At 38.2% G+C, this 20,589-nt stretch overlaps 1 protein-coding gene across 2 annotated transcripts in view; it reads right to left on the bottom strand.

Annotated features, from left to right (window-relative positions):
* The window catches only part of Sns (sticks and stones), a 283,648-nt gene that overhangs the window by 70,355 nt on the left and 192,704 nt on the right, over positions 1–20,589 (bottom strand). For both annotated transcript variants that reach the window (XM_071716272.1, XM_071716273.1), the window contains exons 2-3: positions 19,961–20,101; positions 17,943–18,116 (exon numbers count right to left, since the gene is read on the bottom strand). In XM_071716272.1, the coding sequence (XP_071572373.1) occupies positions 17,943–18,116; positions 19,961–20,101 (315 nt within the window). The remainder of the gene's footprint in view (positions 1–17,942; positions 18,117–19,960; positions 20,102–20,589) is intronic.

Below are 20,589 nucleotides of genomic sequence, written 5' to 3' on the forward strand. Positions count from 1 at the left end.
AATTATTATGAATTGCAAACAAGGGGATTACACAAGGAGGGAAGGTTGATACAACATTATGTCGTACATCGGCACTTTCGCAAAGTGGAGTTGACGTAATTGGAGGGCTTAAAGCGATGGCATAGCACGTCACACGAGCCGAGTTATATGAGTTTCTTATCGTATACGCTTAATCGAAAATATTTAGTAATAGCTTCTAACTTTTAATCTTACTTTTATATCTTTTTGGCGACATTTAAATTCATACTAGACAGGTATGAGTATGTCATTTTCCTGAAATCCTTCTCTATAGCTATATAACTTTTAACATATGCATTTTTAATATTTGATTTGAAAAAAAATACAATATTTAAATATTTTTTTAAAGATAGTTTTAATTTTCTTTTATATTTGGAACACTCTATGGCCCTTTTATATGAGATTTAATTAAAAATATAATTTGATGAAAAAAGTTGCAGGAAAAATATATCGAATCTCATTAATGATTTATGGAAATTTTTACAAGCTTACGTATACGATTTATTCCATGTAGCTTAACGTGCCGTTACGCCAAATCCATCAATTATTATAATTAAAGTGGTCAAGCGTTCTATCATAATGTTTATTTATCCGCTTTTAAATATTCCAACTTCTGCATCAAAAAATTACGCAGCTTCTATTAAAATATTCATTAACGCTTGTAATTTGATGCAACATGACGCGAGCGTATTAAATTTGATATTTCAATGTGGTGCTGCTTTACTAGACCACAGAGTGTAACAGCCAAACCAACCTAATTGAAACGATCCAGCGTACATTCGCTGCGCATGATGCATAGCAGATACGCTGCACTTCCTTTGATTGTGTTTATTAATTCAAAAGTAGAAGCTCAATACCGGTCAAACATCAAAAATAATATTCCTAAACAAAGGAACGTTTGAAACTTACGTTTGCAGAAACGTTGCTCATTGATCTATTTCGATCAATTAAAATTATAACAAATTAAAATACTGATTAATAATAATAATTCTACGAAGATGAGATTTGAAATATTTGTTCGCTGTAATTGAAAAAAAAAATTGAATTTGTTCTGCCTCTCTGGTTTTCAATTACGCCATTAATTTAGGGCTGCGTCCTTAATTTAGATTCCGTCTCGCCGACGTCTAATCGAATTACTAAGCCAGCCGGTCTTCCAATTTGAATTAGAAAAAAAAGAGGAAATGTTCTTAGTAAGATCGGAAGCAACCGAGCAAGAGGAGCTTCAAGTACGGTGCGCACTTGTGCGACCCACATTCTCCGCAAATTAACCCGGGACTTTTAGGGTCACGCGCCAGTTGTACGCGCAGTCGAAATTTAAGAATGCAACGAGGTTAAGTGCCTGCAGTTACGTCAACATCACCAAATAAATAACGTGATGACTTTCTCGCTATAAACGTTATTGCTATCCGGCAAGAAAAAGTGATCGATCAAAATTTCCATCAACTCAGTAGCGAGAAAATGAAGCGGGAGCTCAAAAGCTCGTTTCCCAGAGAACTTAAGCCGATTTCTTCATCTTTATATATATATAAAAAAAAACAAGCGAAGATATTTTCCTAAATATTATGCCGTTTATAAATAAAAAGTTGTCTGAAATCCGATTGGCCCGGCAAAATAATCTCGATGCCAAAACAAAACAAATCAATCCTACACGATAACAAGTTCATGATCTAGGTCTAGGAAATTAATAATCCAAAACACAAGTGGATCATAATCCACACGAGAGAGTCTATTAAACCTTATGACGAAATTATAATATAAATATAATGGAAATACACGTGTAATGCGTATTCGTGTATGGGGGATGGGAATACTGGGCTATTGTATCGTCGAGCAACCGTTACTCTTCCTCACCTACCCATGTGAACGATCGCACGACTCTGTTTATGGGTGGAGAGAGGAAAGACAGTATCATGCCCGACAATCGCTTATCCGCCGTCGTGCTGCAAATTTGTTCGCCGTGTGTCGGATCGAGGACCTAACATACGAACTCGGGCGATATTCAATCGTGACTTTACGTTTCTCCTGGATTTATTCATGCCTCGATAGTTGCAACGATAATGAGCGTTGATACAGATATTACATAGCTCATATAACATCAACGCTGTTGCAGCATTGTCGATCTCACTGATGCATTTCCTGAATTACTTTTGTTTACTTTCAAAATTCTTTCTTCAAAAGAAAGAGAAATTCTTGTTTATTTTTCATCTAGTTGGAAATTATGAATTACCGTTAATGCGGTGATATATTTGAATGATTAACGCATCGCGGGACTAAAGTAATTTGAATGGCATTATAGATTGTTGTAATGGATACTTTCCTTGATTGAGATTCGCGCAGTGTCTGAGAATTGGAGGCGATCCATCGAGCCAAAGTCGAATGGTCGATAGACAGACCACTTGTAATGGTGGACTTCTCAATTACAGAGAACGAGCTATTAACCGGCAAAAACAACTCCTCGAGATCGATGCGGGTAACATGAAGATGCGTGAGCGACATTAAGCTTTAAAGGCCGATTACGCCAACACTGATTGGATTGGGTTGGCTTAATTACAGTTAGTAATTTCTAGATTAATATCTAACTTGAGGTTAATTAGCAACTTGCATCAGATTTTAGTTGAATCAAGTTAAAGTAAATGTTGGGAAATCCGGCATAAAATTATAATACTTTAACGTAAAGAAAACGTGCTCTTAATTTCGCCGCGAGTAAAAATTAAATTTGTTAATAATAATTATTGTTGCAACAGAATAATATAAAACGCACAGTTTAGTGTTAATTATGGAAAATAAAGGATTAAAAATTTAATGTAAAAATTTAAAATGTTCGATAGTTTTTAGGATTAAAATACCGATAATCTGTGCTAAGAAAAATTCTCGAATTCGAAAAATATATGAGAAAAGGAAAGTGCAAAGTTCGTGAAACAATTTGTTGTTCTAACAATCTAATTAACATCTTCAAAAACTTCGATATCTCGGAAAACTCTCGAGGAAACTAGATTGAATACACTTTCTATTTAATTCAATAATTCAAGGGCTATTAAAATCTCTCGTGATTTGTTTGGAACTGTATAGCCGGTATACTTGAAAAGTTTGACACGAAAATAGCTGGCGGCTCGCTGTGTGAGAAGCCAGCTTGAATCCCTGCACTTTTAACATTCGTTTGCGCGCATCCCGTATTGTTCTATTCTTCTTCTGGCCGGTGGTGCCAGAAAGCTTGTGAGATACAATGAGTTTTTACGAGGAATTTTACTTGCGAAGGGATTGCTGGGCGACGGGTGGGCAAGGAAACCAACAAAGGACACATCGAGCGCGAATGAAAGGAGGTAGTAAGGTTCACGAGAGACATCGGCGAATATCGCGGCTTTCCCGCCTCAGTTTTTGCTCTCCCTCCCCCCCTGTCTTTGTCGGACCATAATTCTCACCAGCCCCACTTATTGCCGTTCCCTACTGTGTTGTCTGCTGGTTTATATGGCCGCCACATACTCCGCTTAAATCTCCGCTCCGATTCGCGTTGCCAGGTTCTTTCAATTAGACCCGGCTACCCTGCGTTACGCTCGTAAGTATTTTGAGTTTGTTTTGATGCTGGTACTACTTAACTTACGGATAAACAACCGGAGAGATATTAAAACCACGCAAGATATACAATAATATAGTTGCCTTATTTATCATATCGGATATTAATAAAATTTTGAAGGTTTTATTTTTGTAATGTAAATGTTTTTTTCTGATAAAATCAAACATTATGTTGACATGACTAATTTGCAAAAACTGATTTACAAAAATATACTTCAATTTCTAATAAAATATTTACGATTTTCACAAGTTACAGTAAATTTGTTGAAACGTAGGGAAATTCACATACCATTATCTTATGATGTAAAATCACGTAATGTTATATAAACCTCATACAAGCCAAGAAAAATCAGATACGAGGAAAATAGAAGAAAGGAAAGCTTTAGAGAGATTTTTCCAGCTTTGTTTTCATAATATTTGCATTTACAAAGAGATCTCAACACCATCGGGATATTTTTTCAATATAGATCCTTTGATACATTTTTTCTCAACGAAAATACATTGAGAAAATACACTGTTTTCAATTAATTAACGATTGAAAATAAAGGTCTTCCGGGAAACTAAGCTTCAAAGGAGAAAATAGATGATCAAAATCATATTCTTCAGTTAAAATTTCAAAGGAACTCAACTTTGCTATAACTTTAATTCGAAACTTACAAAGATGTATAATCTTGAAAATCGGGAAAGTGTTTTTGTGTGCGGTAAATAATGATCTCTCTCCCGACGTTTTCGCTAAGGAAAAATTGTTTGGCCGTAGAAACTTGTGGCTGAAAGAACTTGGAGAGTGTATGAAAAATTTCATAGAAAAATATATCAGTGGTGGAAGCTTTATTCCGCGGATGTATACCTAATGCGCATTCGACCTTTGTTCACCAAGAAATTAATCAAGGACTTAATTACCTAAGTGCAATTAATGCGGCTGGCTTTGTACCACGCAGGTTACTTTGATAAAGCAAACTTATACCTGTTTCAAAAGAAAATCCTTTAACATAGTCATTTGAAATTGTCACTCTCGTAATCACAGTACATAATAGTCTGTTATCTGCTTCTTTATAATAAAAAGTAAAATATAAAACGCAAGTCTCAGTAATATAAAAAAGTCGCGTTGATCATATTAAATACCAGAAATTAAATTACGTTAAAATATTAAGATTTACAGTCAAATAAATAAGTGTGCCAATATACGGCCGGGCTGGATCTTTTGTGCCTAATAATATTATTCACGTGAATTTATGTGTATTCGTATTGGCATTATTAAATTGATTACCAATTTAATTATGTGATTGTGCTTTTCTACTTCAGCTTAAGACTGTGTTTGAAAACCGAACGGCGCGTAGTTTGTTGAGCGATAAAATATACATAAATTCACGTGAATAATAAAATATTATTAGGCATAAAAGATCCAGCCCGACCGTATTGGCATATTTATCCGATTGTTTACCATAATGCCATAATCGGACTCATTTAATGTATCAAGATTTCACAACACAAGTGAGTGAAGGTAACTTTTTGTTCGTTAGTTCACTCGCAACGGAAACTTTATCTCTACGAAAACTTCCGTTTTAAATATTTCACACGTGCACGTATATACGATTATCGATCGTAATCTTCTTCTTCTTCCTCCTGAATTAGACTTGAGCCTGTTTTTCCAACTTTATGGCGTCTCTTCCGAGGCTTATTGTTGGTCCTGTGAGCATTCATTTTTGTTTTATCGTGGGTAGGCTGCTAACCTTGCCCACGAACCCTCTTTCTTTGTCCGGGCTTGAGACCGGCGGTCCCGACTCCTGAGCTACTCACTCGTCACATACGCGAAGTAAGCATATGTGGGTTAACGGCCGGGATCGAACCCGGCATTCACTGATTATTCATAAGTCGACCGTTCTCTCTAGAGCCACACGTCACCCCAATCGACCATAATCGTATCAAAATACAAATACTATTTTCTCTTATACTAAATAATACATAGACATTTTTTCAAAAGAAAATTTGGAGCGGGATTTAGGGACAATGTAAAACTCCACGTTGGGATCAATAAGACTCGTAGATCGAAAGCCAATGTTTTAGATGGTTATGTCAAAAAAATGGCGGTTACAGACTTTGGCGAGAAATGTATGACGTCTCGTGAGGTGACAATGATAGCATTGGGCATTAGAGTAACGCAGCGTAACTCACAAATGCGGCTTTAGTTCAGCATTAAAGTTTTCTTTCACACGTCGGGCTCTTTTGTCACGCCATGAAACGGGAGAAAAATGCATGCAGATCAAATATACATATACTCACACATATACATGTCTCTGAGGAAACCTATGTGATAATATTAAAGCATTTTCTGTCAAATATAATGATGATTTCTTCCCAGTAAAAGTGATAATTTCCGAATAGTCAACATCAATTATCTTATCTACTTAATTATTAAATTACACTTAAAATCCATTTAAAATTGGATGAGAAGCATACCAATGCATATCTATACTTAGTTTATTAATCTTTAATATTAAGTAAAACTCTGTAATCAGATCTCGATTTAAATTTTGCTGATGCAAAATTCGCGGAGAACAGTGAGAAAAATAACACGTTTTTCGAGATACTTTTATATCAAAGTATCGATTTGTAACGCAATAATACAATGCCTCGTCCCCTTTGCAATATCGGCTGGCGCGTGATCGGTGATCCAGACAGACGCGATGCACCGGTGCATCGCATGCAGCAGGCGTTGCTAGACGCCACCAGGGAATTCGCCCTGGAACCACATCGCCGGTTTCATTACATCCGAGAGAGAGAGAGAGAGAGAGAGAGAGAGAGAGAGAGAGAGAGAGAGAGAGAGAGAGAGAGAGAGAAAGCGAAAGAGAGAGATCATTTCCGTAACTACCGTCGTATCCACTGTTGTGGATCACCCGATACGTCCCGTCGCGCTTTAGACGCATTAAATCTGGAGAACTTCGGAATTAATTACGGCGCTTTATATCGAATCTGTCTGGAGCGTCTTAAGTTTAAGCTCGAGCTCGCTTCTCTTGTAAACAACAATTGAATTGTCAGCGGTGGCAACAAGTTGTGTGTCGTTTGGCAAATTTCTGGTTATCCGTTATTCCGCACCATTTGTCGGGCATCTTGGAAACCTATGGCAGCCAATAACAATGTCTCTAACACACTTTCTAAATGGAAGTATCTATAATAGGATATATTATCTTTTCATAACGATTAAATAACGCATAAATATTCATTACTAGTTTTGCGACCAGATAGGGCAGGATTAAATAGGCATAGATAGAAATTATAGTTCGATAGAGAATTAGGTATAATTATGTTCTTACTAAGTAGTGTAATTATTTAAACATATTGAGCCCGGCATGATGTATATATACGCATATATTCCCCGTCAGAGAGATTATCGGAATGGTATCATTAAATTTAGATGAATTTGTTTATTAGATAAATTTGTGGATGTCAATTTTGTTCAAGGTATTCAAATTAAGCTACTCTTATTAAAATGCGAACACGAAAAGTCACGCATACTTTATTGCAAGAGAATCATTCAGCGTCGAACGATCATTGATTTCCTCAGAATTAACAGAATTTCTGCAAAATTTTCAAGTTTTAAATCCTGCTTCTAGTTTCGGCAGATTCCGCATATGCTTCACGTTTATTCGTGCCGTCCGTTCAATGTACCTGCTTGCCTTCTACGGTGGTGACTATATCGTCGTTCCCTCGAATTTCAATCATTCGACGTTTTTCAATTATCTCCACCGGGACGGTAACGACGCGCACCGCGTGCGAGTGTACCATCGCTTGCGAAAATGCAAGCCGATGTAAGTGGAACGTACGCAACCGCGTTACAACAACCGCCACCGATGTCGTCGGGGTTCATTGATGCCACAGGCAACTCACGATTCGGCATTTTTTCTTGTCAGCAGCGTAGCAAAAATTTCCAGTCTTTCGCCGGAATCTTCTCATAGGAATATGTGTTTTCTCTTTACCTTTATCGATACGCTCAATTCTTATTCCTTATATTCTATAGATACAATGTATGTTTAGGATAATTTTAAACAAACATGGAGCTACAAAATTCTCTTTAAAATAATTACGTCAAAACAAATTTCGCATATATTTCTCTTGGTAATAGAAAGATCAAAAGAGTTTAATAGTTGCGAACGCTTAGAGATTTATAGTAACGGAGCAAAAAAATAAGTGATAAAAATTAATTAATTAAAATAATCACGATCGCGATTAGGTCGTGTTCTAAAGCCTTTAAAATAAAAATCCTGATAACTACGCCACTACTCGCCTACCATGCGCCGACATTGTGAGTTACGTTCTCTTCAGAGTGTGCAAGAAACCGAGTTGCCTCATTAGCGTTAGGTAATATCGCCGATAATAATTCTTGCATTAAGACGAGCGCCCCGTTGCGCTTAAGATATCGTTATTTCAGGTTCAGGTTCTAGTTTGCGCGCCGCGAAGGAGGTCTCTCTCGCGCTGTTTCTTAAAACCCATTTAAATTTGCGAATATACACCGGCCATATTTCATCGTGAGAAATAGGATCAGTACGTCACGAGTCGTAAACGAGAAAAAATGGCATGTGATGTTAATAACGACGATAACGACGATAACGATCGTGCGGCATCATATGCAGTAAATATAAACGACCACAATATGCAGACGAGTTCACCGTTGATTTTCTTCCTTTTAATCTCAATAACAGATTCGATTTTTTTTACTCAATGGTTGAAATTTAAAGCGTTAGATTAAATTAAACACAGCGATAAATTAAACGTTAGAGATGTGAATAGATGATTGAGGTCTTGCTTTTAATTGCAAAAACTCATTTTCAAATTCAACAGGTTGCAACGTAAATGACCAACTCAAAATCTCGCTAAGAAAAAAATCGTTTCCAACCTGATGGAAAAAAAAACTATCCGTGAAAATTGCGAACTTTATTACGACCGTTAAATGCGCGCACAGAATCGACGCGCAAATTACAGCCGGGGAGCGCGCTTTTCACGCGTAACACCGTGTGCGGGGCTGTCCGAGTTTTCTTTGATAAATCCATACACACGTGCGCGCGTGTATCGGCCTTACGACCAATTAATCGCGACAGCACGCGACAGTCCCGATAGCACACACGGTAGATTATTCATCGCGCGTCGCGCGACATTAGCCTTCTTCATCCGCAACCGTTGCATCACATACCCGGCGCGGCGTCACTACCGCCGCTTAATTTTATCGCGCTCTCGCGTACTCGCTCGTTTGTCAAATGATCTCTTTCGCGCTGCTTCAATTATATTCGCCGGCGATGATAAGCGCGGAATTGCATTTGCGCGCATGGCGGCGCGGCGCCGCGCCGCGGCATGGCACTGCACGCGAGGAACACGACACGCCGCGTGTGTACACACAATCGCGTTATGCCAGACCACGTCTCCTGTCGGGCATCATTGTCATTAACGGCTGTGCCCTTCGCGCGTAACGCCGACGTTTTGCAAAGTTAATTATCAACGAATGGGAGAACTCTCTTGCTGCCTTTCTCTCTCGATCTTTCTATCTCTATGAGAGAGAGAGAGAGAGAGCAGCGCATTCGTAACTTCGTTCGTACTTGTCACAAATGCCATTGTTCAGCATCAGTTCGGGCACTATCGAGTTTCCCGCGATTAAGTCGAATCGAAGACCCCTGCATTGAATTCACGAAGCGCTCGATAAATGATATTAATGAGAGATGCGATAAATTATTCTATTTTGGAGACCCGTAATTAAAATTGATAAGAAATAAAATCTCAACTATAGGATTCTCCGTACGACATTTTCCGTGAATAGGTATAACGTTTAAATATTATATGACAGTTACGGTAAATGTATGAATTATTATGCATTAAATAATAATGCGATTGATCTTTTTCATAAAACATACTGTACATATAAAGCTTATTGATTTATTATTTACAGTAATCGTTAAATCAATATTTTTTTATGGATCTATATCTTTATTTCTTATTTTTTACATTTTTTTCCTATCTATTTTTGTATGCTTGACAGTTCTGAGAGACACTTGCTTTCCCATTTCAAAAAATGGTAATAAATAATCTAAACTGACATTCATACCGAATCGGATTCTCATATATCCGTTTTATATAGCTCGCTGCTTACGTCCCATTGCTACATTTCGTTTACGTGTCATTCTTATCTTCGTATTTGTGACTGAGGATTTATTCGTGGCGCCTCGGTCCGGTAAGAAAGTATTTTTCTTTGCCGGATCGTCTTATAAGTCTCATTTTTACCGTTAAGTCGCCCATGGAGCGCGCGAGACAGAAAAGGACGACGATAGGAGGCGACCGGCGCGGCGAGAATAATGTATATACACCGGGGGTGAGGAAGGGTAATGGAGAGAAGCGGATGGCCCTGTAGATGTAGGGTGTAGGTAGAGAGGCGGCATGCGCGCGGAGCTTTTCCTTTGCGCAAAGCGAAATAAATGCCACTCGTGGTCCTCGTGGAGCTGTGCGACACCGTTTTACCGTTGCGCGTTGGTGGAAAACTGAGCGCCCGAACAGCATCAGTCGCTTAACTGCATGTTCGAGAAGGATGAGGCGGATAAGGTGGCGCGAGAAATAGAGAGGGCGGTCGAGGGTGGTCTTAAGGGAGACAAAAAATGTAGCGATAGAGGAAGGTAGAAGGAGAGCGAGAGAGAACGCGGTTGCTGCTGATGCCAGTGATGCCAGGCATGCAGCCGAGAGATTTCGATGGATGCTCCCCTGGCCTTTTGTAAATAGCAGATAGAAACCGTGACACGGTATCGATCAGGATGCGCGATATGTCGAAAACGAGCAAGTCGGGCACGGCGAAATGGCACGTAAGCAATGATGATAACGCGGGAGAGCGCGTTTCAGGAACCGCGCTTCATGAGACGGCGCGATAGTGGTGATCCTCGGATCGGAGGCACAAGAAATATTTTTTATTATACGCTTTTTCACCGAACGAAAAACGTGGACGGAAGCGATGCGTGAAGCGGTGCGATCGAACCTTTTTGTTTGCGAAAAATGTTTGTCTCGCACTTTTCGGATTCATTCGTTTCGTTGTGGACGGTAAATCCTGTTTAAAAAAATAATCAAGTTTTGCGTGCAGGAAGACGTGACGGACACAGTATAAAGATAAAGCAAAAGATATTTTTCTTTATTATATATATGTATATACACACACACACGTACTTTTTATATCTTTCTACTTCAAAAATTTTTGAAAATATTCTGAAACTGTACATACGTGTATGCATATATATCATCCGTAACTAGAAAGAATAACCGGTGAAAGTAAACGACAATCACGAGTGGCCTTTTCAGCAAACAAACCTTTCCTCCCTTCAAAATTTTATACACTTTCCACGAATGCAGTGAGCTTTTTCAGTTCTGGTCGCACACATCTCGCGCGCCACACGCTGCTCGCCGATGCATGCATATGTATACATACTCGTACGTCGCGCCAAAGAGCGCGCACACGTGGCCGTCTGGCCGTGAACGATTCAGGGGGTCTAGTCCAGAATATCTTCCCTCGACTTATACGTGTCTCGAATGAGAAAAGGAAGCGACAGGACGGTCCAGTGCGCGCAAAGTTGCACCGGGGAAAAAGCGGCAGACGACACCACGTCGCGTGTCCAAGGACGAATAATTTACGAAATTCGATTTCCTTCTGTCTTTCTCATCGTCGCGGTCGTGACACACGAGATACCCTCGAAAAAACATACGTATACGAGAACACGAAAGAAAATCGCGCAAGAGACACGTTGTCATCCCTGAACTTCACGAATAAATAATGCACAGGCAGATAGATATCAATCACCTCGTATAAATAATACTCTGGCGTTTTTTTTTAATTAAAAAGAGAAAAACGTTATCTGTCCGTGCTTCGTAAAATTTCTTTTCACACTGATATATCGATATTTATACCGACGTTTTTACGTCAAAAGTCTGCAATTTCTCGTTCGCAACGATAGTTATTTCGGCGCAGCAAAAATCCAATTTATGAAACAGGTGTTTCATCATTCTGTCATTCATTTTGCAAGACAGAATATGTATAAATAGCCGGTAAACACGACTTGGATTACCTGAAATTATCCGATGTTTACAAACGGTATTGTTGCGAGCGATTGTAGTGCGCATTGAATGACGTTTATATAATTGTTACCCGGCAACGAATTAACTAACCGATACGTAAATTGTATTGTAGAAGTGCCAGCCAGTCAGTAATAAATCGTTGAATCGAATACATATATACATATAACCTAAAATCTGTATAATCGGAAACACACTTTGTCGTCTTGCTAAATAGTTTCGTTTAACGTAAATAATGTAGCTTAATTGATAGGTAAACTTTTTTAAGTATAAAGCAATCTTTCCTTAATAAAATAATGCAGAAACAGTGATATCGAGGTAGAGAATAAACAACGGCAGATTAAAATGATAAAAAAATAATTAAAGAATAATGATAAAATAATGAGGTTAATGAGAAATATAGTTAAAAACATGCAATTAACATTTAAAAAAGAAATGTACGCGCAATTATAAATGCGAAAGGTAACACACAGTTATACACAAATAAAGAGAAAAGTATACGAAGAGCAGAAAACAAGAACGTTTTCAGATGGCAATTTTATAAATTCTTAATTTAAAGAAAGTGCGTAGCGCGGTCAAACGGGAATGCAGTGAAATTATTTCACAAAAAAAAAAAAACAAATACATCGAAAACTGAGGTAAAATCGCAAGGAACTTTTCGCCGTATATTAAATGACTGAAAGTTAACAGTTGCCGGTGCTTACAGTACTTTCTTAATGTCGGCCGGGAGATTAAACGTCTCATCGGGAGTCTTTGGTCCGCTATTTTTAATAAAGCAGCGGCTTCTTATTACGGTATATACGTATATAGTCTATATACCACTCTCGTCCACTCTAGTTTTCCCGCAACTCCTTCATTTGCTCGTTGGATCGTAAGAAATGTCCTCTCGTGCTCCGACATTTTTATCTGTCCCGCCTTACGTTCCCCCTTCCTCATTCTTTGCGTATCACGCCGCGAATTCGTACGATGCCTGGAGAGATACGTGAGCTTTTTTCCAAGACAAGCCGAAGGGTCTTTCCCGCGTCACCGGCAATCCGAAACTGCCCTGACGTTAGAGATAAACGTGAACGACGAGTACGACTACCGCACATTTTCGTTCTGCTGTGAAATATAAAAGGAGAATTCCGTTTATCCGCGTAGCGATATTTTCAGGGATTTAATTATTCCTTATCTTCATTGAAAGTCGTGTATAGATACACATATACGCACTTTGAAAAATTTATATCCCCATATTAAATTTACAATATTATTCGCAAATATCTTGTCTATAGCGATATTATGTTTCACATTAAATCTGATTATTATAAATCCAACAGATAAGAAATTATTCATTATTTTACATAGTTCGAACAAGAAATTATCTATGAAGGAGATAAAAACTTATGCTTGACAACAGTAGTAAATTAACAATAATTTCGATGTTCTTCCGATTCTTACGCGATAAATATGAAGTACATCAATTTGCTCCCTCGTTTTCTCAGGAAATTTCTGTTCTTATTATCGCATGACGTTCTTGAATATTTAAAAATACCGAGAAATATCGTTATCACTTCATAGGAGACTGCCGCTATAGTTACATTGTTAAAATGTAAACGAAGAATTTCGCGCCCATCCTGAGAGAATATGCGGACGTGTTTTTAGTGTCCCGTTTCATTTAAGAACAGGTACAATGCCGACGGTCGCATTACGCGTGTCCCAATAGTCTCTTTCGCGAAATAATCATGTACACGGAAACACTTCCACGCGCGCCGCGGTCGAGAAGGACGAGTTTCAAATGGTTATGGCATGCATACGAACGGCATTTATTTTCTCGTCGTTTGCATATTGTTGTTTCGAAGTAGAAAAACATGTCGTGGTTTCGCAACGATTTATAAAACATGATTTTAGATTGATAGTATTATCTTGAATGGGCTTAACCCTGAATATCGCGATTCCTTGATCTTAATTTTCTCTTTGACTTATCTTTTCAGCATGTTTGCATATATACATAGCAATTAGCAAAATCCAAAAGTTTCCGGCTTTTTATATCTCAAGGATATAAAAAAGAATGACAAACTGAAACAACCATTTTGATTTTTCAATATAATCATTCTTTACTTCAATACATTTTTTTGGAACAATGAATTGTTTTTTTATACTACTAAAAAGGTATTCTGAATTTTTATCCTTAAAATGGTTTAACACTACGGAGATCATTCCTTCATCATCTGCTCTACAGCACCGACTTAACCTCAAATGATTATCTTTTAAATTGAAATTCGATTTGCGTGGAAGAAAATTGACCAATGATAAAGAAATGATCTCTTTTCGTAGTGTTAAGCCATTTTAAGAACAAAAGAATATTTTTTAATGGTATAGAAAAATCAATTCATTATTCTAAAAAGTGTAATAAAAGGTATAATTATATTGAAAAATAAAAATAATTGCTTCATTTTATCACCTTTTCTATATTCTTGGGCCGGAAACTTTTGGGCCTTAAGTTACCACGTATATTGAAAATTTGCTTTAATAAAAAAAAAACGCATTGAATCAGATCTATTAGTATACAAGTTTATTAACTGATTTTTGCCTAGTGAATAATCCGCGGCACCAAGTCAATCATACATTTTAATTTATTTTCTAAACATTCAAAATATCTCATTGTTCTCTCGACTTCGCTAATTGACGCGATTTGCTCGAATTTCCACAAGCGTTGTAAAATCGATCAGACATGTCTGCCGTGATATCGACGCGCTGTCGACTCTAATTTTATCCGATAAATGCATTTCATTCTCTGCGCAAACGATGGAAGGTTAAAGACCTTTTCTCTGACAATTATTTTCACGAAGCTGTTACGCTCGATGTCCGTAAGTCCTGCCCGTGACAGGATAACGTCGCTGTTGGCGATAATAGCGGCAACGACCGACCGGGAAACAAACGAGAAATCGATTTGAATTATTAAGGTAGAGGAAATATGACGACGACACGGGGGTATCGATAGAGTAAAGCGAAATACAATTATATCCGTTTACCGGTGCGGGATCGGGAAAATACCGTTACGCGCGTAATTAACGGCGCAGATTGATCCCGCGTTTGTGCGCGCGTTTGTACGTCGGGTATGCGGGAGAAATACACGGTGGTCCCTCCGTGAAAAACACACACGAGCTCGCGTTTACAAAATAGGCGCATCCGGGCGTGAGAATTTACCGGCTTGATGTCGCTCGTTGAGGGGAACCTAAAGCCGTCTGTATTACCGATCGAATGCGATTTTTAAAACACGCATATTTTTTAAATTTGTTTTTACGGAATTAAACATCCTTTTCCAAAGTTAAAGTATATGCACTAATGTTTTCCACGCCGAACGATTTTACGCCGAGAACGAAAATAATTTCAGAGATTCAGATCTTCGTTACCTACTCTAAGGATAATAAGACGGCAAACTCGTGACAACATTTGCTTCATATAAGAATTTTACAATTTGTTACGAAATGAGATCGGCGTAAAGAATGGATTATATGAAGGAATAACATACCGTTTTCAGAATTAGGCTTAAATACTTAACAAAAAAGATATGTGTGAAAAACAATAAAATGAACGTGCATTAGTGCATAATACTTTAACTTTAGAAATGAATTTTTTAAATCTGTATAGCCAATAAAAAAATAAATTTGTCTTAAAAAAGTCGCGTTCGATCGGTAATACAGACGGCTTTAGGATCCCTTTAACGATCGCTCGAGATTTGCGCGCGCGATTTTCACCGACGATCCATTTGACCCGCGGCGTGGATTATCGTCGACCACCGTCTGCCGCGTATTTTCAGCGTCACCGGTATATGCGCGGAGCGTAATGAACGCGGACGTGTGCAACGAGGAAGATTGATTTGACGGATATGACGACTTAGTAATGTGCCCGCGCCCGCGATGGCCGTTTTATTAAAAGCCCGGCGCAGATGTAAAACCAGAGAACCTTACCCCTCGAGAACGAAGAATTTGCACATCAAGGCTAATATCATTTTAACGGTGCTCGTTTCCTACGCGTGAACTCGCATAAAAAAGTTATCCTACGTACGTTTATTGTCGCGTAAAATGTTCAATTTTTTTTACCAACGTTATATTTTATTAATCAATATTAATCGTTATAATAATGATTATTTATCATTAGAGTGCTACATAATATTATTTGCGTTTAACCAAAATTTTAGTAGGTATTATTATGTAAAAAAGATTTTCTTCATTGTATTTTTTATTACACTGTGCGAAATAAGCTGTAAATCTAAATACCTAGGAAGTCGTAGAAGATTTCTGAAAGAGACATTTATAATATGAAAGAGCGGAATACAGTAGGATTAGTGTAAGATGCTTTTTCTTTTAATATACTATTTATAGAAAAGTAGGTCACATCTCGAGAGGCTCTACCTTTTCATCAAATCATTGAACATTCAGTAGAAAAGTCACATTAACTCGGAGAATTCATTATTATGGTAATTACATAATTTACAATTTATACGCACAGAGAGATCCATAAGAGAATTTAAGTTAATTACAGTATATATTATAGTGACTTTCTAAATAACACTGACGAGATCGTGCGTCTTATTTTTTAAAATAATCACAAAGATAAAAAAACAAAAATTCCACAGTGGACGACGGTTATAGTAGCTCATTGCGTTTGCAATTTTCCAAAACAAACAGAAAGAAAAAACGTAATTTTATTTCACCCAAGAAGAATCCCGAGTAAATGGATCAACGCCAATCGAACGTTCGCGAGCGTTCTCGTTTCGCAAAGCAGAAAGAAAAATTCATTTTCGAACGAACGTTTGTCATCGGAAGCGAGTTGATGCGCCGGCAGCCGTCACGGAATTAACTTTACGATGCACTCGCGAACGCACTATTGCATTCCGGTCATAGCGGGCGAGGCGTGCCGCCCGCGATATGTACTACTACGAATGCGACGCACGCATGCATGGAAGGGTAAAAAGAATAGCGCGGTCGATGGATGGGTCCCGACGAAAGGTCGCGATTTCGCGAACTCACACGGTACTAGAAGTACTTCAAGTACTATATAGAACTAGACCGTCGTCCCTCAAAAATCGAGCACGTCGCGCGCCGTGCCGCGCCGTTCCGGTCTTCGCAGTCGCGCCGGAAAGGTCGCGCGCACAACGAAAACTAGCTTCGTTCCGCGCTTCGCGAAACTAGTTTACGCGGAAGTCTGTCGGACGAGTGCATATTGTCGCGCTTAATAACTTCTGCATAATTTACCGACGGGTGAGAAAGAGAGGAAGGAGAGAGAGAGCGAGAGGAAAGGACATTGTCGATGGCGCGGGAACGCTAGTATACCGGGCCAACGGATGTCATCGTCGGGGTGCGATCAACCGCTCTCTCGCAGAACCCCCGAAAGTCGACCTTTCGCGACGTCGACGGGGCGTTACACAACGCGTAATACCCAACGTACGACCGCGTAAATTAACTTTAAGTACAGTTTCGAGATCGTGAGTTTGTAATTCGAGTTACGGCACGCTTTGCATTTTAAGTACCACGCCCATGCGGGGCTATCGTCGGAAACCGACTCGGTCACGATTATTCCCAAGCAGGAGCCGAGTATTTTTCGTATCTTGCCGCTGGAATTTCCCCGGATTGCGCCGAGGAATATCGTGGGTTACGCTCAGAAAATTTTAATTAACGTACAGTGCTCTCGCACGACACGACAGTCGACTTCGTTTATCTTTTTATCGAACTTCGCGATTCCGCTGAGATCTGTCATAGATGTTTCGTCATTTTCGTTAGCGAGCGGGTTTTGTTTAACAAGAATAGAATTCGTTGATACGAATAAATATATGAGGTGTGAGATCTTATGTTAAACCGTAAGAATTATCCTTTCGCATGCCAAAATTTTAATTTATTTTATTTCAAGATAAATGAAATTATTTTTATTTAAAAAAAATCAATTAAATCAAGTGAAAATGCATTTACACGTTAATTAAGCTATCAGATTCTTGTAATAGACGGCAAAAAAGTTAAATCAGACCTCTCCAAATTTTCGCAAAACGCCTTCTCTTCATCGTTTCTTTAAAGAGACGGAAAAAAGAAACAGAGAAAAACAGGCTAAGACTATAAATTGCCATTTAAACATGTATTCGTTATATCCGTGTGTCTCGTAGTCGATTTTAATCCTATCGTTAAGAGTCACTGCGAATGAAAATAAGGAGCCTCTCTGCCTTTTCTTTTTCGAATTGGAGACAGGTCTGAGTTAAACTTTCTATTCATGCATCATCATATATTTCGACTTACAGGTGACGATCAGGTGAGCGCTGGCGCGGATTGGCTTGATCCGCAGATATCGTCCGACTTGACACTCGTACTCGCCGTCGTCGGTTAGAGACGCGTCGGTGATTCTTAGATTGAAAATACCGGCGTTCTGATCGCCGATCAATTTTAGCCTGGGATGGCCCACGATTTCGCCGTCTGCAACATCAATTCGGGATCATTTATATGCGTTATATCACGTTGCGCGTTCTCGGGCAACGATCGATCGATGTAAATTAACCGATTAGGTAACATTTTTCGCCTCATGGCTGAGGAGCTTCGTAATTCATAAAGCGGATACGCGGCTAATATCTCGGCTTTAATTTCAGCTCTGTTTATTACGCGCTTATTTGGCTGGTATGCGAGCACTCTCGGCAAAACGATGCGATTACGATAGGCGGAAGCCGATGAGACCGCTGAGTAATTAACCGCTCACCGTCGATGGTCCCGCTCTCGGACGAGGCTCCTCTTTACAGTCACGCTTAAATAACAAATCCACAACGTTGCTACGTTCCTTAAGTTAGATCGTAAAAATCGTATATATTAATGTAAGATGCATAGAGGAGGGAGATTAAATTCTTCTTTGCCCATCTTATTTTATCCTTATTTAGATTTTGCTATCGTGCACAGAAATTTTCAACATTCTGAAAACTATCAATAAATGTTCAACAGTTGCTAGTTTTTAAGCTAATCGATTATAAATTGAAAGTTCGCCAAATAAAATATCTTTTTCGGAAACGGAAAATTTTGTTAAAATGATTTAGTTATCGTCTGAAAATTAAATTAAGCTTTGTACTTTAAATTAACAGCTTTATTGAAATAAAAACGTCTGCATTTATGTATTTAATATTTTTCTTTTATGTGTAAAATTCTATTTGAGTACTAAAATTTTGTCTAATAAAATTTCAATTAATATAGTTTGAAGGTTTAATGTGAGAGAAATAGACTGCAAAACCACTTTATGTGGGATACATGTTTGTGGACTGCGTATAATCGTAACGTATACGGCGACGTAAATCCGCGGATAAAGCAAAAAACAACAGGAGTAGCATTGGTGATTCTTGATTAGTGTGTTAATATGTTGCCCGAAAATGTCCGTGTAAAACAATCCCGCGTAAAGCGGAAACCCAATTTCCTATTGAAAATATAAGCAGCTTTTGTGCGCGGTTTTAATTGGTGAATTTAGATCCGAGTGGGTTTTCCCGAGGCGTTAATTGTGCAAATACAGGATTACCTGTCTTCACTGAATTTAACAATGCACGATTTGCTCTGTATGCATTTTATCTTTGTTATTATCAATATACCTATATCGAACGACTTTTCGGATCATTCTCTTTTTAAGTGGATTTATTGGAGTCCAACGTGAATTGGTAAAGACAGATCAATTTTATTTTACAAAGGAAAATATCGAAATAAATGCAACTTTCAATTAAAATTGCACTACACGTGGCATTGCAATATTTATGCCTACGATCTATGCATAACACTTTGAGAAACTTGTCTCAAAATCATGTTTTCCTGAAGAAACCGTAATTGGCCGTTCTTATCATAATTTTTCAATACTTTCATATTTCACGTTATTCAAGATTCAAACTGGAGAGCGTTAATACCGGGGAAAAACTGGTCTAATCAGTTTCCTCTTATGAGTAATTGGCGTTCAATTAAGGTTGGAGAGGAAATCAGAAAGTAACGATCCTTCTTCAACGCCGTTCAATAAATTTTAAATTAGACTCTGCTGGATCTTAAAATCCGGTTTTTGTGAAAAAAAAGTAATAAATAATAAAATATAGAGAACAATATTTTTTTCAATTATTAATAATCCTGAAATTTTATTCTAAATCTCTCATAATAAAATAATTACTGCTGATATGCCTTGATATTTTCGTTGAGAAAAATAGTTCCTTCCGGAGCAGTGAATCCGTGGCTTCTCCGGAAAACGATGTTTGAGAAAAAAAAAGGGTGGTCACGGTTATACAATTTATATTTCAATTTATCGTACTCACTCGGTTGTATGACGTAAGCAAATCCGTCTTTGACCCATTGGACGGTACCAACTCGGTTCCCCACCTCGCAAGAAATTATCACCTCGCCACCTTCCAGCACGGAACTGTTACTCGGCCTGACCCGAAAATATTGCCCGTCGCCTGTAACAAAATGATAACAATTATTTCGATTCGGAAGCTGCGCTTCTTTGGAGGGACGATATAAGCTCGTGTGCTTCCGCATGCCGCCGCTTTGCCTGCGTTTTATTCGCTCGATAGAGTAAAGCAAAGTAGGGTGATGTGCTGTAGGCTATAAAATTATGTTTACATCGTGTTTTCTCCTCGCAGAAATCGTCTGCGTAAGATTTATGCATACCTATTTGCATAAACAAGTATTGCGAGTCAATGACTGATTTTATGATTATGCTTTGATAAATGCTCAAATCTTAGACGGATGCTTAAAAGTATATAACTCTCTTATATACTCATAAAAAATAAATTTATTACAGATTGATCGTATATTTTATATGAAGAATCGTAATAAATGAATGCATCGAGGAATATTTCAATTAAAAAAGCAAATTATTTTTATATATTTATAAACACAGACAGAAACAGAGAATGCCAGTTTGCACATCGTATTTATATAA

This window comes from Temnothorax nylanderi, unplaced genomic scaffold (genome assembly GCF_030848795.1).
Source record: "Temnothorax nylanderi isolate EJ_2023f unplaced genomic scaffold, tnyl_v1.0 TNYL_tig0181_pilon, whole genome shotgun sequence".
Lineage (NCBI taxonomy): Eukaryota > Metazoa > Arthropoda > Insecta > Hymenoptera > Formicidae > Temnothorax > Temnothorax nylanderi.